The 21,916-nt window shown below is 55.9% G+C and overlaps 1 protein-coding gene across 8 annotated transcripts in view; it reads right to left on the reverse strand.

Annotated features, from left to right (window-relative positions):
• The window catches only part of CAMTA1 (calmodulin binding transcription activator 1), an 851,930-nt gene that overhangs the window by 105,766 nt on the left and 724,248 nt on the right, over positions 1 to 21,916 (reverse strand). For all 8 annotated transcript variants that reach the window (XM_053899033.1, XM_053899032.1, XM_053899029.1 and 5 more), the window contains exon 8: positions 1,220 to 1,373. In XM_053899033.1, coding sequence (XP_053755008.1) covers positions 1,220 to 1,373 — 154 coding nt within the window. The remainder of the gene's footprint in view (positions 1 to 1,219; positions 1,374 to 21,916) is intronic.

Genomic DNA, 21,916 nt, shown 5'->3' on the forward strand with positions numbered 1-21,916 from the left:
CTGACTGCATGCAGATAAGGTGGGGTGAGCAGAGGAAGGTGGGGAGAGCCCCCCACCCTGGGGACACCGGGAGGTTTAAACAAGACGGGTGTGTTACACCTGCGGTTCCGGAGGGTTCCATGGGATGCAGCCTGAGCCCTGGAAGCCCCTGGGCCTCCTAGTTCTAGATTCCTGGCAGCAGGGAGCAGGGCCTGGGCGGCTGGGCCGTCGGCCTGTTGGGGGTCTCCCTTCCCTTTATCTCCTGTCTCTGGCCCACTTTGAGAATGGGGGGTAACCCCCCAATCTGAGCGCCGAGGGACTCTCAGGGTTAGCTGGTCACTGCGGACGCCATCGTGCCTCAGCTCGGATACTCCTAGTGATGGGACACTCACGGCCCCCCAGCAAAGGACACCTCAGTTGCTCTCTGTGTATGGTGTCCATCGGCTTCTTCCCTGCAGCCCCCCTTCCAAGGGTAGCACAGATTCTGAGGGACCTGGTGACCCCTTCTCTGAGGTCCCGTATGATGACACATCTTTGCGTTGAGCCTCAGAGGTCGGTGTCCCAGAGCCCTGGGCCCTGTGCTCTGGACGGCCCTTCTCGGGTCTGGCAGACCTGTGTCTGTGCTTCCTGAGTCCAGGCGGCAGGAGAGGCCAGCGAGAGCCCCCAGCGGCTGCCCATGGAAACGAGACAGCAGCCACTGCCCAGCTCTCCAGACTCACTTGGTGTTCTGCATTCAGTGATCTGCACCTGACAGATGCTTCAGAGAACATCACTTTGCTGACAAAATGAAACCCAGCTAATTCCGGTCATCTGCATGCCACCGAGTCTGGGAGCTGGGGCCGGAGCCTCGCCGTGTCCAGGAGCAGATGGGCTGGGGGCTGGAGGCAGGCCAGCTCTGGCCAGCCCCTCCTCTGTCTGTCCCCGGACAGCCACTGCTCCCCCATCTGTGGCCCAAGAGGCCGCAGTGCAGGGCTCTCGTGGCTCTGTTCCCTGCTTACGTGGCCTTGTGCCTCTGAACCTCACTTTTGTCATCTGCAACGTGGGGCTGACCTTCTGTGCCCTGGCCACCGTGTAGGGGGCTTAGAGGATCAAGCGAGAGTAGGGTGGGGGTGACGCTTATGAAAAGCTGCGTTCGCTGTCGTCCGAGCAGGACGGCCCCCGGGGACCTCTGTCCCACCTGCTGGGTGCTGGCCTGGCCTCCAGCGCAGGACCCTGGGCCAGGTGGGTCACAGCTACTCACACATGGGTTTCAGCTGCCCAATGAGCTCCTCTTTCGTCCATTTCGCCCACTCCTTCTTGTCGGTGTTGATGGAGCAGAGGATGGGGCCACACGGCTTCCCGCAGTCCTCGATGGCTGGGACGTTCAGATAGTGCACCAGGACGATGTCGGGGTTCTGCGGGGAGAGCACAGAGACTGGCAGCATGAAGGAGGCATGGAGCCCATCCAAGGGTGCCCCCCAGCAGGTGCAGACAGGCTGAGCCTCCCGACACCACACCAGGCTTTCTCAACCTGGGCACTGCTGACATTTGGAACCGGATCATTCTCTGGGGTGGGGCTGTCCTATGCACTGGCTTCCACCCACTGGATGCTTTTAAACCCTGCCCCCTCTCCAGTTGTGACAACTACACGTGCCTCCAGACATGACCCATTGCCCCCTGAGGGACAAAACCACCCCCAATGAGAACCACACGGGCTGATTTGTGTGTAACCAAGGACCACACACAAGGCCACACATATCTCTCATCTGACATCTGGGACTTTATGCCAACAGCTGCCCAGGAGCACTGACCCCTGTTCTGTGCTTTACACGCATCTCCTCATCACAGCGTGCTGGACGTCCACCCCAACAGGCATCATTACCCCCTTCCTCCTGGGGGAAACAGAGTTCCCAGACGCCCCTGTGCCCTTCAGCCTGTGGGCTTCTCCCTGGACGAGAAGCCCCCTCAGCACATTACTTCTGGGCACCAGGAGAGCCTCTGGAAACTCCTCCTGTGAAGCCTTAAGGACAGAAAGAACTCTGCGTGTGAAGGGCTCACTTTGTCCCCAGATGGTTCTATGGAAATGGGTCAGCCTCTTCCCGTGAGAGTCTATTCAAAACGCCCTCGGTCCCTTTCTGCCCACCACTGACTCCGATAGTGACACACTGAGGAGACTTGGTGGGGACAGCAACTTCTCTGCAAAGAGCATGTGCCTTCCATGGCTTTCTGTGGCCTTCCAGAAGGCAAGGCCATTTATTTGGGCACATCAGGCCTGACAGTTTTGTTGAAAAGAAAAGAAAAGAAAAAGAAAAGAAAAGAAAAGAAAAGAATAACCCAATCATATCACTTTGTAATGCATCTGGATAAATCCAGAAACTCCTTCTACCCCAATCAGAAAGTATCGCTTAAACCGTAAGGAAATCTATGACAATATATTAAGATGCCCCAGGGAACCAGGGAAAAAGCCACGTGGAAGGTTCCATCCCATGCTTTTCCCCAGACCTGTCTCCTCTGCTCTTTTCCGAGGGATACCCGACCACAAGTCCTGGGACCCCAGGCACGGAGGGGGCTGGGTCTGTGGCTGCCTTTTGGGATATGGTCAGAGAGAGTAATAAATGTGTGACTCAATCAATGCATTCATAAATAAAGACCCAAGACTGCACCATGACCAGGGCAACAGAATAGACTGGCATAATTTAAAAAGATTTTCAATAAGGGTTGAAACATAGAGTTTTTTTCTTGCCAACGCTCAGTTAACCAGGAAATTAAATCAACACGAACAGGAGCCTTCTCGTTAATGGCAGCTTTTCTGGATTGCGGTAATCATGCTCCTTAATAATAATGATAATCCCTGACATCGGCACGGCACTTTATTCTTTTCAGAGCACTTTCCAGCCATTATCTCATTTGGTGCCCGTGCTAGCCGGGGAGGCTGGCCCGCCGGGCTGGGCTGGGCAAGGCTGGGCAGGGCGCCCTCCGTCTACAATGAGCAGACTGGAGCAAAGTTGTGACTTGCCCAAAGCCCTGCGCTTGGCGAGGGACAGAGCCCGGGCTGGAAGCCAGGGCTCTGACTCCAAAATCAGGTCCTGCCAAGACATCTGGTGGCCTCTTTTTTGCCTGGGCTAAGTGCTTTCCCATTTCATATTTCACTTTATGCTTGCCATACGCCCACGAGGTGGGTGGGTTGGGTAGATATGTTATGCTTATCACCGGAATGGGGTAGCCAAGGAGAAACGGGGTGATACACTCAAGTCCCTGCCCTGTGTTCTTCCTATCAACACACTGGCTCCCCACGGTCGTGTCTGGACGAGGGGCTGCTGCCTGAGCCTGTGCCTGGCCAGGTGGCAGCTCCCGCCTCTGAGCAAAAGGGGAAGGATCAAAAGTCTGCAGGGGTCGGCAGGCCACCCAGGGCCTCCTCTGATCCCAGCCCTGGAACAGGAGCTGGTCCCCACAGGAGGGAGCCAGGATGCCAGCCACCTGCGAGATGAAAGGGCCGCGGCTTCCTGCCCCACAGCCCCGCTGAGCTCAGCCTGGGTGCCTGGGGGAGGCCGTGGGGGGCCCAGGCGGTGGGAGGGCAGGCAGGCAGGGGCTTGGGGAACAAAGGGCGGCTCTCACCCTGCATCCAAAGCCCAAGCTTGGGTGCTAGACTGCCTGGGACTCTCCACTTTCAGGAATCTCTGTCTCTTCTTCAGGCCCCAGCTGCCTTTCTGCAAAACCAGCTTCCATCTGTTCTCTGAGGACGGGCACGAGGATCACCTCCTCCTCCAGGAAGCACTCCCTGATACCTTGCCCTCTGTACCTCTACAGATAGAGGTTTGTGCCTTCATGATCTGTGTGCCCCTGCCCCCTCCTTCATCTCCCCAACCACACAGATAATATCCGGCAATGACTGGTGTTCATTTAACATTTGTAGAATTGAATCAGGCTGTCCTGGGACAGTCTTCCCAGACTTGTGTCCCATCGACATCTGGCTCCAGTTTCCTGGGTCTACAAAGGGCAGAGAAGTCTTTCCCAAAATGCACTCCGAGGAGGCTAAGAGGCAAGACTGGTCCTTCCCTTTTCCTGGGTCTGAGGCCTCTTTGAGAATTACAAAAAAGAAAAATTGTTTTCCCCAAAGTTTATTTTTGAGAGAGAGAGAGAGAGAGAGGCAGAGCGCTGGCAGGGGAGGGGCAGGGAGAGAAGGAGACACAGAATATGAAACAGGCTTCAGGCTCCGAGCTGTCAGCACAGAGCCCGACGCGGGGCTCGAACCCACGAACCGTGAGATCATGACCTGAGCCGAAGTCGGACGCTCAGACGACTGAGCCCCCAGGCGCCCCGACCTCTTGGAGAATTTGATGAAGGCTGTGGACATTCCACTTCCAGCTTCAAACACTGCCCAAGGCACATCAACCCTGCATTTCGGGGGTTCGCAGAGCCAGTGGTCCTTGCACCCCACATCTGTAACTACCGGCGTAGGGATTCTAGATCCACCATGGCTCCCGTTGGATCAAGGAATATGCCCAACGTGTAGGTCCCCTTCCTGGGAGCCTTTGCTCTGGGCCTGTGCTTCTCAGTGGCCCTGATACAGCTGGGGAGAAAGTACCAGCCCCTGAAGGTTCAAGGCTCTGGGTTTGGGAGTAGGGGACGGGAAGCAGGCAGCATTACCGTCTGCGTATTCAGCACAGATTCTGTCCTAGGGCCTGGGGTTCCTGCTCCCGAAACTGCTGCCCTGAATTCTAAGTGACGACTTCCTGGCGTGGGCTGGGTTTAAGACAGAGAGTGATTGAAGTATTTTTGGAAATTTGGGGCACACATCGCTTCTTGGCAACACTGCGATTTTATTCATTAGTTGTACATTTTATTGGGCGTTTTTGGCAGAAAAATATATTAGCCATAGAGTCCCAGCGCATCAGCTTCATGGAGTGCTCATAACAGTGTCAGATCCTGGCCGAGAGCTGTTCGCTGGCCACGCAGGGTAGGCTGGAGAAGCGCTCAGCCATGCCCGGCTCGGGGTGGGGGGCCCGCCGAGGACACACCCTGGCTCTGGGACCCACCCCCCCCCCAGGACTCTGGGTTCCGGACCGATGTGGAGCCAGCCTGCCTTTGTCTTACTGGGCTGCATGCATGTTTCCTTGGGGTTTACCACCCAGGTCAGGTCGTGTGGGTCGGGGGTCCTGTCCAGAGGCTCCTCCCTGGGCTACAGAACTCCCATGAGGGTGCTTGAGGCCGGTCCCCCCCAGAGAGAGCATGACCCTGAAGATGCCCTCCCTTCCCAAATGTCAGAGGCCTGGGGAAGGCAGCCCTATGGGTGTGGTCTGTGGCTGTGGAGGGGAAAGCTGAGGATAAGTAAGAGTCTCAGAGAAGTTCCAGAAGCTTTCGGAAAGTGCAGTGGACTAGGTGAGCCCATCCCTTCCTGGGGATGCCTCGAGCTCCTCACCTGCACGTGGAAACAGTGCCCCTGCCCTGCCGGCCCGGCTGCTGCCGAGCCCCCACAGGGGCCTCGGAGAGGTTTGAAGTCCCATTTGGGCGGACGGAAGTCCTGCTCTGCTAACTACCAAGGGCCGCCAGAGGAGACCCCACACCGAACCAAACTGTGACATCTCCCGGCAGAGTTGACCAGAGTGCCGCTGCAGGCATCTGTCCACTTAAAACGCACGTCTTCTCTGTGGCAGCCCCCTCTGTCCTCATTTTCCTCTTGGTGCATGGGGACTCCCCTTCCTCCACGGGCCTCCCAGCGGGGTCCTTGTCCCCTCCCTTCTTAGTGACCTCTTCCTGCTTCACGGCCCCACAAGCGTCGTATTTCGAGGATTCTGGATTTCTCTCCCCAGTCCCGCCTCTCTGCTCGGTTCCGGGCCCGCCTGTCCGACTGCCCTGTCGGGGCTTCCAAAACACCCCCGGCTCACGTGGCAGAACCCCACATCCACGGGCCACACCTGGCCCACTCGGGCCCTGCCCTCCCGCAGTGGTGCAGGTGGAAACCCCGGGGGATCATTCTTTCTCCTTACCTCCTCCCCCCTCCACAGCTGGCGGGTCAGCGAGCTCTGTCACTTCTCCCACCCACCCTGCTCCCCCGGCCACGTGGGCCCTCCCAGGCCTCCTCACTCCCCCTCTGGCCTCCCTCCCCACCCGCTCTCTGACGCCAGTAGCCATGCTCCTGTAATCCAGGCAGCTCCCTGGCCCAGTGAAGGAAGCCCATGTCCCTGACATGGTTACAGCACGAGTCCCGGCCGCACACTCCCCAGATGGCCTATTCTCGCCCCGGCTCTTCTCCCCCCGGTCCGTGCCTCACGTCCTGGAAGTCTCAACGCCACCTCCTCGCGGACACCTTACTCTGCGACCCCATCAAACGAGTGCCCCACCCCCACTGTCTCGGCACGCTCACCACTTCCACCTCTTGCTCAGTGACCACCCCCATGTCTCATCTCTGAGCAACGATGGCTTGGCCTGATGGGTGAGCTCTGCTGGCCGGGCTCCCTCGTTCGTGGCTGGCATGAACGAGCCCGGAGTGGGGCTGGCAATCAGCAGGTGCTCTGGCACTACCTGCCGTGTGCTGAGGGTGCGGGGCAGCTGAACTGCCCCCGGGGCTCAGAGGGCAGCTGTCTCTTCCTTGGTGACTCAGCATTTGGGACCCACCCAGGAGACCCCCATGCGTGTCTTCCTGAGGGACACACAGAAGGAGGGGGAGGAGGAAGAGGAGGAGGAGGAGTTTGGGGATGAGGAGGAGGAGGAGTCCGCCCTCTTGGAAGTGGGATGGCAGCACCTGAGGGGGCCCAGGAGCCCTTGGCCTCTGGACCCAGTGCCACTCCTGTTTTTATCTGAAAATGTTCTGAAAAGGGAAAGCTTTGGCAAAGTCACACAGGTTTCTTTACTGCAGGACTTGTCAGAGTCTTTACAGCACCCTGAGTAGAAGAGCCTCATAGGTGTTGCAGTAAACAGGCTTTCCAAGCTTATCTGAGCATCGGCCTGGGCCCCTCTTGGGACCCTAGTGCTCTCAGGAACGCTGTTGGGGAGCCACTGATAGAGTTCAAACCCAGAGGAAATGACTGTCAGCAGCTACTGAAGACAGTGCCTCAGCCCCCAGTTGCTTGAGTCTCTGGGGCACTGGGGCTTCAGACGCCCAAGAACTGCCCCCTTGCCCCTGGGTGCCATCCCTGGCCTGGCCCTAGGCCCATCTGGTATTTGAACTGCTTTCACCTGACCACCGAGTTACTGACGAATCCCGGCCCCGATTTGGCACCCTGTGTGTGTAGCTCTCCCCCCGCCCAGTCACCATGGCCAAAGAGTTCTTCTCTCAACCCGGGGTGGGGCCTCCTTTTGGAAAGACTGGGGCAGAAGGGGGGCCAGGGTGGGAGATTGTGTGTCCCCTTCAAACGTGGGCTCGATCCCTCCTGACCTGGGCCACTGGGCCACTGGCGTCCTGGGGGGAGAGGCAGGCGGGAGATGCTGGACGGGCAGTGGGGAGAAAGCATGACCGCCCGTTTAATCTTCTTAATGCCTGGTGATGGGATTTGAGGGAGGGAGACCGCTTTGGACAAGAAAGCGTCCCCGCTCCCCCTGTGCGGGTGGCCGCTATTCAGCAGGGTGCCAGCAGTGACCCTTGTGATCCAGATTAATCTGCAGCAGCCCCTGCGGCAACTACAGCTTTCTGGACCCTCATTCCCCGGGGCGAGCAGGTGGAGGTGGGCCATGCCTCATTGATGACACCCACAGGCTTCCCTAGTGGAGACTCTGCCAGGGAGAAGCCGACTTCCCCGCCGTGGAGGACTGGACCTCAGGCCAGGGCTGGAGGCAGGAGGGAGAGGCAGAGGAGGGGAGGAAGAGGGAAAGAGAAAAACAGACCAGGAGGCACAGCAGACACGTGGGAGGCCCAAGCTGGTGGCAGCCACGGGTGGGTGGGGTGGTGCAGCGACTGGGGAGGGGTGCCAAACTTTCTCCCAGTCCTCAGAGAGCTCCCACACCCAACCTGGAGCCAGAGCCCCACGGCTGCTGTGGCTTCTGGCTTCTGAGAGGTACAAGGTAGGGTACAGGGATGGGTGTCCAGCATGGGCCAGCACTTGACCTGGCTGAACCTCTGTGTCTGCCCTTTAGGATGGGGGAGGAGTGTGACTGGACTTGACCTTGTTGGTCAAGAGAGGTGAGGCCCTAAGGAGCTCAGGATGGGCCTGACCCACAGCCAGTGTTCACATGCAAGGACACCGACATTGCCGATTTGAAGGGGGCGGGTGGTGAGGGGGTTCAGTAATCTGCTCCGGGCTTAGGATGGAGGTGGGGTCCCGTCTGCAGGGGGAAGCTGAGCTGCCTCTGCTGCACGCGGAGCCCCCCGTTTGTATGACAGGCCCTGGAATGGGCTGAAGGGGCAGCGATGAGCTTTCCGCCAGAGGCCCACCTCGGGGCCCCACGCTGCCCAGAGCCAGAGCCCCAGGGGGGGTCTCCTGTCCTCCTCTCGGCCACCGCTGGACTCTATCCACTGTCGGGTGCCAGGAGGCCCCCCCCCCAGCTCCCGCCCGGGCTCCTCCACCTCCATGGGAAGGGGGAGGCCCGGAGCCAGCACCCCCTTCTGTGGAGTAAGCAGGACGGCAGCGTAAGAAGTGGTTAAAAATGCAAAAAGCTGTTGGTTTTGATAAGGAAAAATGCAGCCGCAACATCTGTTTGACTCTTGTTTGCAGCTTCATCAACGCTAAGTGGTCGATAAATCAGAGTGGCATGGCATTCCGTTTCTTCTGTGGCTCAGTCATTAATCTCGTGCCAGTTCTCATGAAAAATGAAGGAGAGAGGCTGTGTGATAGTGAAAATGTGTACATTACCCAGAAAGTCATAATAGCATGTAATAGTGCCACACACCTCCCCACTTGCCGCTGGTGCTCGGGGGGTGGACCCGCGCGCTGCCGCCCTGGGGCGGGGGCAGAGAGTAAATCAGCACCGTGCGCGCCACAAGCCCGTTCTAGGGCTGCGTCTGTCATGTTAGCACCGTCTAGGCGGGTTCGGAGAGCCCCACGAGCCTGCTCTTAAGAGGCAGAGCCTTCCCTGTACCTGGGTGCTTAGTGAACGAGGGTAGATGCCCATAAAACAGGAGTGCAAAGCCGGCAGAAAGAAGGGCAGGATTTATCAGGGAATGAATAAATGATGACGCCAGGCAGCTCAGGGCTGGGGGTGTCACCACACCGCAAGGCAGAGAAAAATCCTCTCTCGCCTGTGCTCCGGCAGCCCTGGGCAGCCTGGCACCTGTCCTCTGCTCTGGATAAAGCCGTGTCCCCATCAGAAGGGAGGCCAGTCATGGGGCCCTGGGCGGGCTCCTGTCCTACCCTCTCCGTTCCCCGCTGAGGGCTGCCAGCATGCGGGGTGAGGGCCATGCCGTCTGGAAGACGCGCACTAAGTGTGCTCCCCAAGAAAGGGCCAGGGTGGGCGGGCCCTGGCTGCCGGGGTCTCCTGCCGGCTGCTCCCTCCCTTCCGGTTCTCTCCTCCCTGCTGCAGAGAACCCTCGTGTGCAGAACTGCTACATTTTACATCATCTCTGCTCCTCGGGAGGCGGGAACGTGCCCGTACCCCCAAGCACACACCGCCCAGTGGGCACCTCTGTTTGTAAAGATGGCTTTCGGAGCGTCAGCTGTGTGTGGGACCCCAGCTTCAAGCCCCACGGTTGAGGTGATCCTTCAACAACCCACGGATGCAGACGGTCACTGCTCAGGATGCTGTAGCTCAACCGAGCCCTGAGTCCTACGCCCCCTCTCAGCCTGGCCCCTGGGCTCCAAGGGGACTGGCCAGAGGCGGGGTGGGGGGTGTGTGTGTGGAGGGCTGTGCATACAGCCTCAGTGCCCCGGGCGGGAGCTGCCCGCTCATTGTCCACGATAGAGCACACACGAGTCCAGGGAGCCTGACTGGGTCATGCAGGGTGCCGGGAGCTGGTGGGAACCGGGGTGAGGCTGGAAGTCCTAGCTCCTGAGCTGGTCTGTGAGCTTCTCAGGGCAGGGCCAGGGCAGCAGAGTCCCTGTCTGCACATCAAGAGCCTCCGCAGCACACGCACCGTATTCAGGCAGAGGTGAGAGGTGGGGCAGGGGGACGGTAAGGAGCTGAGCACTTGGTGACTGGGGGAAGACGCAGGTCCCCAAAGTTGGGGGTGGCTGAAGACACAAACACCGAGAAAGCTGGGGGAGTAGGAACAGAGAGAGGGGCCTTGGTGCCCAGGAACAGGTGAAACCAACTGTCGGCTGCACTTCCGGGGGGGCCAGGCCCCGCATCAGCGCTGCGTCGGCGGGGGAGGGGGGGGTGGACACAGCCGAGCTCTCTGCTTCCTTGCTAGGGCTCGGCAGGGCGGGGGGACCTGGGGTGATGCCCAGCGAGGAGGGCCCACGTGGGGCCTCGGATCCTGCTCCAAGTGGGGGCAGAGGCCGGCGGCCCTGGGGGAGCCCCGCGCCCCTTCAGCTAGGCTGCCCTCATTAAGCCAGCGCGCGCACCGGGGGGAGTCTGCGGCCGCAGCCCTTCCCTGCTTCGGAGGGAGGCTGGGAGACTTAATTAGTTAATGTGGGTAAAGTGATCTGAAGATGAAAAACCCTGGGTAATTGCTGAGTGCTGCTGCTGCTGCTGTTGTTATTACACAATTACCAGAATTTTCCAGTCGTGGGAATAGACTTAAACAATTTCCACCTGGTGCGCAGTTCCTGGAACCACACTGGCTGAGGGGCCGGCCTGTGCTGCCCCCTTCAGTCTGCAGGTGACGTAGAGGAAACACACCGTGGGTGGGAACGCGGGCCTGGCACGGTCCTGGCCACATCCTGAACACGTGGGGGACTCGGACAGGGAGACGACTTCCCATTCTCCCCGGGGGCAGATAAAGATGTGTGTGTGTGTGTGTGTGTGTGCTTCGAGAGGCGCCAGGGATGCCACCTGCCCTGACTTTCCGGAAGCTTCTGAGAAGGTTCGCCCACAGGCCCCTAGAAGGTCCAGCCATCCTGGCTGGCCGCTGCCGTGGAGAACATTCTATTGTGCAGCAAGACCTGGCTGCTGACTGTACCCGTGCGGTGGGGTGTGTGGGCAGGTTTCTGGACGCGTGGAAGCCACGAGATTCACACTAGCTGGGGGCCCGGCCTTGCCTTATTTAAAGTCGTTACAAATGACTTGAGGGAAGGAGCGCCCAACAAAATCTCATCGGCAGACGACACTAAGCCTTTATGGGTGACCAAGTGCCCGTAAAGTACCCCAAGTTTGTGATCGGTCCTGAGAGGATCTTGCGAGGTTGTATTAGTGGGTGCAGAGTGACAGATGGGAGTCCGCTGTGGCTGAAGTGCAAAGCCATGAGCTCGGGAAGAGTAAAACAAATCGTCCGTGGAGGCTGGCGGGCTCGAGTGCCCTCGGCAAACCCAGGGAGACCCCTGGGGTTCACGGACGCCACTGTCCAAAGTCATTGCTGGGACAAAATGACCAAGCCTGGTGAGCTGGACGCACTGCGGAGCAGGAGCAGGAGCAGCAAAGGCTCTTCGTGATCTGGAACAGTGGGTGCAGGGGCGAGGGAGGAAGAGCAGTGGCCACAGGAAAACAAAGGTGAGGATTTTTCTGGCCAGAAAGACAAGAGCCAAGAGGACATGCGGTTTCAATCTTTTAGGTCAGAAAGGGGAGAAGGTAAATGTGTGGATTGTGTGTTTTTTTTTCACCAGATCCCCAAACGCTAAGAATAAGGGTTCCCCCTGGAGCTCAGGAAGGTAATTTTAGCACAAACTCTGCACAGCGGGCAGTTAACGGATGAGACTCATTATCCCAAGGGGGACATGGGCTGAAAAGTAGAAATAGACTTTTTTTAAACGGGCGATATTAGCTCCTGGGTGGGTTATGGCAGGAGACCCGAACGTTGGGGGTCGTCTCTCTGGGACCCAGACCCAGGGGGCACCCACCAGGTGTGTCCAGGGCTGAGAGTGTCAGTGGAGTGCTCAATGTGCCGGTCAGTTCACACTTGCCAGGGATGCAGGCAGCTGTCACACTGCCGTTGGCACAGCCCGAGCTTGAATGAGATCGCTGGTTTTTCTCTTGCTCTCACCTTGAACTCATTTTTGATTTATTAAAGTCACAGCAAGATTCCCTCTAGCCGGCCCTGAGGTAAGATGCCTGGGACGTTTTGCTGGGACACAGAACTCTAGGACAGGGGTCCTGCTCGGGGTTTGTGGCCCTGGTTCCAGCGGGGCCCGCGGGGGAAGCAGGGGGGCCGGTGGCATGGATGCCTGGTGCTCAGGTCTCGAGGGCTGCCGTCCCCACCCCTCACACTTCTCCCCTCCCAGAAGCCATATCCACGGGCCACACAGCTTCCTGCTCACTGGAGCCACACGATCCCCTTCTCACCAGCCTCTGGCTGAGACTTGGCCATGTGCTCCTGGAAGACTTGGAAGCCAAACCCGCTGCCCTCCCCTCTCTGTCCCTTCCTCTCCAAGGACACGTGCCTCAGTCTTGCTCCCAGGGCTGGTGTGTCTGCTCAGAACCGTGCCCCATTAGGCAGTGAGTCAACCCCATCAGATGACAATGGCACCAAACAATCGTCCAGGCATGTGACGTGCTCTGGAGCCTTTCCTGTCCATCTGCTCTCCACAATGGCTCTGGAGGACGCTGGACATGTGACACCATCCCCACTGGCCACATGAGCCCCTTCTGACGGAGAGGTGCCACATGATCTGATCAGAGCTACACGGCTAATGGGAGGCAGAGCTGAATAGAACTCTACTGCTTTGGTGTTCTTGCGATAAAAGTATCCAAATGTTCTTTAGGGAACAAACCACCTCACTCTGACTCAGTCCAGGGATGGAACATGTGACGGGGGCTGGCCAGCTGGAGCCCTGCACTCTCTGGGTCATGAGGCCTGTCCAGGAGTCCCAACAAGAGGCGATCAAGCTGATCCCTGGACTTGGCTGGAGCCTCTAGGGGGCAGGGCTGCTCTTTCCTGCTGGACCCGAGCCTGGGATAATGAAGCCTCGCGCTCCTGGAAGCCATCTCTTGCTGCCAGCGCGTGGAGGCCAAGAAGAAAGCTGATGTGGAGGCAGAGCTGAGGGAAGGAGGCACCAAACCTCCATGTTATTGATTGGGCTCCTTGATCAAGTCATGCCTGAAGCCAGCACACCTCAAGACTTTTCAGTAACTCAAACCCCCAAATTTTCTTTCATCCCGAAGCCAGTTCAAACTGAATTTTCCATTGCATCAACCAAGAACCTTAACTCCTAGACAGATACGCCTTCCTTTTGCTAAGCCACGCCTCTCTGCATTATACAGTTCAGACTGTCCTCTGGTTACTATAGCAACAGCCATCACTATGATTGCCAAGAGCCACCATTTATTCAACACTGCGTATGTTCAGGCGCCGGGTGCTAAGTGCTTCAAAACTTAGCCTTAACTCACTTGATCCTCCCCACAACCCCCCGAGGCAAGGACTAGCTGTCACGATCTCTACACACAAGGAACATGAACTGAAAATAATTAGGTTTCCCGCCAAAGCACCGCCTTGAACCCAGGTCTATCTGATGCTGAAGGTGATGGTGAGGCGGGGCGACCCAGAGGTGTGCTCTGATCGTGCCTGCCTGGGTTTAAGTCTGGGCTCAGCTACTTCCTAGCTGTGGACCTTGGGCAAGCCCATCTCTGTGCCTCAGTTTTCTCACCTATAAAAGGGGGGGAAGGCGGTAATGCACCCACCCCATGAGGTTGCTGCACAGAGTGAAAGAGAAGGCATTTGAATTAACAGCTGGCTGGTCCAAACTGCCAGGTATGGTCATGATGACCTCTTAAGCCAGCATGCCTTCGTCTCTCGGTATGGCTACAAACTTTCCCCAAGATCTCACAGAGCTTGCAGGTGGAGCAGGACCAAACGGATTGTGACATTTGCCCATCGAGGCAAAGTTAGGAAATTCTTCTCAGACCCTGAGGAGGCATCATTAAGCACCAGGGGGCACTCAAGCCTCTGGAGGGGTTTTGATGAGCGAAACCCGGGTCATTCTTGTCCAATCATGACTATCTTCCAAGTGCTGGAAGAAAATGAATCTACATTTCTCAAGAAACATCCTGTGATTTAAGTGCCCATGAATTCAAAGAGATACCCACCCCACCCACATCCTGTCACACGGTCAGAATCTATGGGATTCTCCTTGGCCACGGGGGTCATCTCTAGACCTCAGCCAGATAAAACCCATGCCAGATGACCTCAGGTCTTTCAAACTCTTCTCTGATAATTATTGCGCAACTCTTCATCTGGATGCTTTATACACTTTCATTTGTGCACGAAAGATCCTTAAGGGCCTCCTGGACTCTTCTGTGTATTTCTCTCGGAACGGAGATGCTTGAGGTGGGAAGAAACTTAGGGGTTGTCCAGGCCAACTTATCCATCGCCTTTCACTTCCAGGTGGGAACACTGAACCAAGAGAGGCTGTGACTTCTAATGTCACCCAGCGGACAGGGAGAGAGCGAGGTCAGGGAGCCAAACCCAACTTCCCACCCCCTGCTGGCTTCCTAGTTTTGCCCCCTCCTGGGGTTCGGAACCACCCCAAAGCAGTGATTACATTTCCCTTGCTTTGCAGGGAGAAGCTACCGAAGGGCAGAGCCGGGTGACGTTCACCCGGTGTGGCATTCACCGTGAGGCCGGCTTCCAGGCCAATGCTCTACGTTGCAACCTTGACTGTGAATGGGCTCCCAAGATCCCCAGTGGGCTGGACGGGGGGCGCTGTGCTTAGCTCTCAGAGATCATGTTTTCCGTTCAGCCTCTTCCTGGTGGGGCAGGTGTTCTGAGCAGGGAAGTCTGGGTGGCTGGAGCCTGGGCCACCCTCCCTCTGCTCTGGGGGAGCATCTGGGGAGCCCCTCGACTAAATCCCGTGAAAGACATAAACCCTGAGGCTCTCCCCTGACTGACAAACGGGCCGACGGTGGAGGCAGCGGAGGATGAATTGTGCCCGGCCCACGAAGCATCTATAGGATTTTTATGCTCTGGCAACTGTAACGGTGAGATTCTAGCAATTGTTTTAGAGGGAATCATGATTAAATTGGGCTGTATGTTTTTTTAATGTGTTCCCCAGTTCCTCTTTAATACCTTGGTAGGACAAGATAAAGCGTAATCACTGAAGTAATTGTGGCACTCAACAGTTTATGTCTTGAAAGAGTGACTGGGGGTTAACAAAGCCACTGCAGGGCGAGGTTTGGATTAGAAATTACAGTTTTTCTTTTTGTTATTTTCTTTTTAAATCCCTCTTTATCTTCCTCCTTTCTCCAGTGGCTCCTGGAGCCAGCTGATAACCTGTAAGCCTCCTCGGGTAATAAGGGAACCGGCCGTACTAATGACACAGGCAAATCCGGGGGCCGCCTCCTCTGCAGAGCTGCTGCGGCAGGCCCACCCCTTCCCCAGAGCCCGTGCCCTTGCAGGCAGTGCCGACTTGTCCCCCAAACCGGTGGCGCTTGACATCCTGAATACCAACACCGGTCAAGGCCTGGTCTCTGCCGCTTCGTACTGAACCACGGCCTGGAGCTGAGCGCCGGGTGCGTGCAAATGGCAGAGGAGAGTGAGCTCACCGACCCTGATGCCTCCTGGAAAGGTCCCCCTCTCCTGGCAGATGCCAAAGGCCCCAGTGGGGTGCGTGGGGGTGCTGTGGCCGCAAGGAACGGATGACCCCACTCCTCTTCAGGTGGTGTGACAGAGAGACGGGGCCTCCTCCAGTGCCCCCCCAACCCCCTGGGGCAGAATCTCCAAGCTTCTTGCTTGGACAGCAAGACCCACACCTGCCAGTGGGGGCAGAACTGAGCCACAGGCCTGGGAAATTCCAGAGGGCTCGTGTGGCCGCGGCTCTCGTGGCACTCAAATCTAAGGCATGGCTAGTGCCACAGAGCGGAAGGAGGGTCGAAACGTGGCATCCGTGAGGCTTTCTCTCTGTCCTCGAGGCCACTGCCCCAGTCTGGTCCCCACCGTCTCACACATGCAACCTGGCATCAGCCTTCTGACGGGTCCCATCTGACTCTCAGGCCCATTTTCCCAGGTCCCAGCACCCAATGTGCCACCTGCTGCCGACCTTCCACAAGTCCTCACTTCCCATGAATGCAACCTGCTCCTGATACCAAAGTCTTCCACGATGGGCCAGATCCCTGCCGACGACACCTCCACGTACCCTCCTCACATCCCTGGGCAGCCTCCTGAACTCCCTTGCACCACTTGGCCGGTCCTGTCTTCTTTCACTGATCTTTGGGCTCAGGTCTACATTCCTCCTTTACACCCCAGGCTTCCCGACAGCAGAGTCTACATCAGAAGGAAATTCATTCCCCGGTAGGCGGCCAACAAGTACTGGTCGAATCAATGGCTGGTTGACCACATCTGCCTTTGGGGTGGTGGTGAAGTGGGACACCCAGCCTGGGCTGGTCGCTGGGGGCTGGGCTATGCCTTTGGAGGAAAGCGAGCTTGCCGGCCAGTTGGTGGCTCATGTAACCTCCATCTGCCCGGCACCCTCTCCTTTCCTCTCTCCTGCCATCGCCAAGGTAGAGTGAATGAAGCTGCACAGGCCTTTCTGGGTGCTTCTGCATCTGAGCTGATTGGACTTTCCGTGCGCGTGAGCTTGTGCGCACACACATGCACACACACACACACACACACCCCTCAGCTGTGAGGCTCGAAGCTCTCTCTCTCCTTGTTTGTTTTCAGGTCCCACCATGGCTGCCTTCAAACTGAGAAGACAGACGCTGGGCCGAGGGCCTTGGCATCAGCCCAGGGTAACTGGGACGCCCATGTTTGCAAAGAAAGCATTTGTGAAGTGTGAAGAAATCAGAACAGCGCCGTTCAAAAACTGTGTTTAAATTTCGCTCAAAATGTTCTATTTTGTGTAAGGGGCAGAGTCCCTTCAGAAAGACACTTGCTGGCATTTGCGAACCACTGTTGCCATGGAGCTGTTAAGAGAAGTTAGCTACCCAGGGTCGGCAATTAATTCTAGTGGCTGCTGGTAAAATGAGCAGGCAGCTCCTTTTGGACAAAGCCGATGGGAACGGGGACGCTGAAAGGTAAAAGTTGAAAAAATACCTCTTCTGATTGAGGGTTTTAGACACACGGGAGCAAGGTGACTTTCTTAGCTCTATCCTTACACTTCCCTCGCTGTCTAGGAGAAAGGCTGGATGTGCTCAAAGCTTTCTTTTCTCTTAGTTGACCTGAGAGAGGGGCGTGGGGGGGGGGTCCCAGCTCACCTGCTCCCTAGCTGGGTGTTCCTGGGTAAAATGCCCAGCCTCTTAGAGGAACAGTTTCCCCTCTACAACGTGGGGATAACTGTAGAACTCACTTCACAGGGTGCTCATTCACTCACTCACTCACTCATTCATTCACCAGCTATCTACCCATAGCCATGACATGCCAGGGACTGGTCTGGGTTCAGAGTCTACAGTGGGCAAGACGAAGTTGTTCTCAAAGAGCACAGAAAAGACAAACGGGGCATATTTGCAGCAAGTAAAAGGTGATTTTGGAAGGGCTAGGTGTTATGAGCATAGAGAGATAGGTGACAGGTGACCAAGGGTGGGGTGAGAGGGAGTTTAGCCAGGGAAGCCGGGGAAAATCCCTGAGGAGGGGACCTTCAGGTGAGTCTGAAGTAAGAATCCAGGCCGGGGAAGATCTGGGGGAAGGAAGGGTTCAGGCACAGGCAGATGTGAAGGAAGCGCTTAGGGCAGCCTTGGGCCCCCCAGGGAACATTCCGGAAAAAAGCCATGAGCTGAAGGAATGGAGGTTCCGCCTGAGAGAACACCGGGGCTGATGAGGGCCACCTTCCATGGCAGGGGTTCTGCATCTGTCTTTTGGTCCAGCATCAGCCCAGTGTCTGGCCCAGAGCCGGGCTGGGTCAGTATCTGATAAACACGCAAAACAGCCCAGGAATGCGTCAGTGTTAAATGAACCTCCGCCTTGAACCCAAGACTCAATCTCTCCGTGGAAGGAAACCCGCCCTTTGTAAGACGAAATCACTGGGGAAGGCTCTACTGGCAGCCAAGATACAGCACAAGATGAAATACACAGTTTTACCCATCCGTGAGAAAGTTAGCAAAGTTTAACTTGTTTAAGGTTTGTTCTGAAAAAACAATCTGTTTTGTTGGCCATTTGTTGAACGAAGGCATGAAAGATGGGTTATAATTACGTCAGCTGTGTTCAGTAGCGGGTACTAACTTTGGAACTAAAAGGAGACAGAAAAAGTGCACCAATCTGTTATCTCGCCTGCAGCCAGATGATGGGAAGAACTTGGACGTGGAATCGGACCTTGGCTCAGGCCCCACCTGGGCCACTTCAAAGGCTGTGTGATCTTGGCCAAGTTACTCAACCCCTCTTGGCCTCTTATCCCCTCACCTCTAAAACGAGGGTCATCACGCCCACCTGACAGGGCTACTGTGGGGGTCAAGTCAGAAAACAGCAACGGGCCCCCAATGCAGTTCCCGGCAAGCAGTAGGCACGCAGCCATTGGTTAGTGAACTCACAAACAAATCCAAATCTCTGTGCCTTCTGCCCTTCATGCCTCCAGGGTCATGAACGGAAACAGGTCAGTTCTGCTGTGCCTTCGGAGGCAAGTAACTCCCGATTTGACTGTTGTTTCTCCAAAACCAAAGGTTTGACTTCAATGTCAAGGTCACCCGTAAGAAGTTGCCTTGCTTTGTTCGCAGCAGTCTCTCGAGAGGCGTAGGGGAGCCAAGACGCGGTGGACCTGAGCTGGTGCCTGGAATTTTGCAACAAGCCAAGGCCAGGTGAAAAATCAATGTGACCTTCCCGGAAGTGATGGTCCCACAGGCCAGGCTGTGTCGCAGGGCTCCCCTGCCCTGCTCAGGATTGCACAGACTTTTCCATCCCTTACCCAGTAAACTTCCAGAAGGGCCAGCATAGCACTCAGCACCCCCCCATCCCACTCTCCTTGCTACTTAAATACGCCCCAGATGATGGAGAGCGTTGAGCTGTCACTGCCGGGCGGAGGCACCTGACAGGAAATTAATTTCTTAGCTTCTTATTAACTTTGCACGGAGTGTCTCTATTGAGCAACGCCACCAGGACAGGCTTGACCAGGGCTCCCAGCAATTTTAATATTGGAGATTGGCAGCAAAGCATGACGCACAGCCTCTCTTGCCACCTTCTCATGCTGGTCCCCGGCTTAGCAAATGTCTCAGGAGGGAACAGAAAATCTCGGCATCTGAGACCATGGCCCCCAGTGACAATTCTGCTGGTGCTGACAGGTGGCAGTGACAAGACATTCCTGCTGTGTTCTGATGCCATGAAATGGAGGGGTCCTGGGGCTCTCCTGCACCTGTCACGGTGGGCTCTGCCCTCAGACCTGCGGCCCCTCTTCTTGTGGCCACCTCCCTCTGGCTGCCCCCATGAGAGGCCCGCTTTCCTCCAGTTGGTCCCTGCCCTGCTCCCTCCATTCTCCAGCCTCCAATCAGGGCTCTGTTGCCTCCCCTGGGCTTCTGCCTCTCTCCACTCCTGGCCCTGTTCCTTCCATCGCGAGATGAAACTTTGACAGGCCCCATTTCTGACTCTGTGACTTTCCTTGGTTCTTTCCCTCTCCCCCTCACTCCAACTGCTCCAGCCCCGTTCATCTTGCCCCTGTCCTTGGAGCCGCCTCCTCTGACCTTCTCACCTGCTCATCTCTCCTTCCCACCTTCTCTCGTCAGGGGACTCTTTGGCTTAGTCAGAACAGTCAGGTTCAATTTCTCCAGCAAAACCTTTGAATCTCTCTGACCAGCTCTCGAATGTCTTTGTACCCTAGTGAAGAACCGGCTGATCTCGGCACCAGCCAAGGTTTGCCTTGAGGACCTTGGCTTCTAAATCCTCTCCTCTCTACTCAGTCCCAGACATTCCCTCCCACCTGTCTCTCCTTTTCCTCCCTCCTTCCAGCCCATGTTTGTGGAGTACCTACTATGTGAGTGCTGGCATGGAGATAGGGACAGATATACAGGAGTCTGCTCCCCAAATGCTTACAGTCTCCTGGGAGCACACATGTGGAACATGGCAGAGTAAAATATTTATTCTTCCACAAAGACAGAGGAAGGTTCTGTGGGAGAAGGGAAGAAGAGGCAATGCCTGGTCCTGTGTTTTCCAGCTTCCAGTCACATCTAGTTGGGAAGCCATCCTCCTCTCTCCCCTCCCCCCTGGGAGCAAAGCACCATGGGAATATCCTGGATTCAAGCCAAGCTTAAACAAAGCTTCTCAACCTCACAACTGCAAACATTTGGGGTTGGGTATTTCTTTGTTATGGAGGCTTCCCTGTGCATTGTGGAATATTTAGAAGCATCCGTGGTCTCTAATATTAAATGCCAGTAACATCTTAGAATGATGACAACCAAAAATGTCTCTAGACATTGTCAAATGTCCCCTGGGAAGCCAAATCTGCCTCAGTTGAGAACCACTGGGCTACACAATGACCCCAGGTTCCACTTACTCTCCAGGTACCATGCTGTTCAACTTTTGAGATTTCAAAAGGGATGAGGAGAGTAAGACTGTCCTTGGAGGGAGCTTAAAGGTGCCGAGGCTAGTTCTGGTCGATTCTGGGGTTCATTTTATCATTACTTTGGTTTCTTACATATACATTCCTTTGGGTTCACTGTTTACTGAGATGTTACATAGCTTTATGGTGGATGTTGTTGGATTTTCTACTAGCATTTGATCCCCATAATAATCCCTCCCCCCACCCCCATGCAGCCAGGAGCTTGTGTGGGGATGGGTGGGTAAGGCGGGCCCCGACTGGCCAAGCGTTCTCCCATCCCCTTCCATGAGGATTACTCAAGAATGAATCTATGACACAGTTCTGGCTAATGAGGCAAGAGAAGTGTGAGCTTCCACAAGAGGGTTTCCCATTGGTAAGACCTTCATCTTCCTCCTAACATGGTTTGTGTGGGTGTGACCTTGGACTTGCTGCTGCCACCTTACTCTCAGCAAGAACATGAAGCCACCATTGAAGATGGCTGAGCAAAGAGTTGGAAAGAACCTAGGTCCTTGGTGACATGGCCAAGCCTCTGAACTCTCTAGCCTCAGCCTGTGCTCCCTTTGACTTTCCTCATAGTTCTCTGGGACAGGAATATCTGGCCACGGAATCATTTGTTAAAGATGGAAAAGGTTTTTGTGGGGGAGAGAAGCTAGATTGTGACTTTCCTCCTAAAAAACCAGATCTCTTGGTCCACCTCTTCATGCTCTCTCCTGTTGACCAAGCTGCGAGGTCTGCTGTGTTGAGGGGAGGCTGCATAGCTTCAGTGTCTCCCTCCACCCCAGCCTCCCTAAAATCTCCCAAGATATGCATCAGTTTGAGATGCAAATTTCCTAACTACATTTGAATAAATCCCTTATTTCCCTTCCTGATGTCTAATCCAAGATCAGGTGAAGAGAGGGGGAGAGAGAGAGAGAGGAAAAAAAAAGCCCTTTCTGGAAGAAACGGATGGCTCTAAATTGAAACCCAAATAACATAACAGCTTTCAAACTGGCATTTGCAATTGGGCTGAGCGAACCTAATTCAATATCAAAGGAACAGGGAAGTATTTTAATTATCTCGTTCTCATAATGGAAGAAGAAACTGGTTCTGTGGGAGGTAAACACCCTAAGCCACAAGGTTTCCCTGTAAATTACAACGCTCAACTTGAGTTGACAAGGAGAGGAGACGCTCCTTCCTGTTTGATGGCGTTCCCTGACGTGTGGCCTTTTACTATAGTCATAAAAGGGCAGTAAATTAGGAAGGCGCTGTAAAATATCATCAAAACCGACTGGGATCAACCACAAGAAGCCAAATTTCTAGCCAAAAGCCTTGAAAATGAGGGAGACATAAACAGCATTAAGCCAGTTCCAGGGGTGGAGGCTCCCCGGCCAGGGGAGAAAGCAGGATGTTGCTTCTAAAGGTGCAGAGCAGCAATTCTGGAGCCACACACAAAGCAAGATGGCAGGAGGCTGCAGAATGGGGAGGGCTGCCCCCTCCTAGAAAGTGGTCCTCTCCTGTGGGGATGTGCTCAGGCTTGGTACTGGCTCAAGAGGCAACTTGGGCAGAGA

Source organism: Panthera pardus, unplaced genomic scaffold, assembly GCF_024362965.1.
Source record: "Panthera pardus isolate Hobbes unplaced genomic scaffold, ASM2436296v1 HiC_scaffold_11, whole genome shotgun sequence".
NCBI lineage: Eukaryota > Metazoa > Chordata > Mammalia > Carnivora > Felidae > Panthera > Panthera pardus.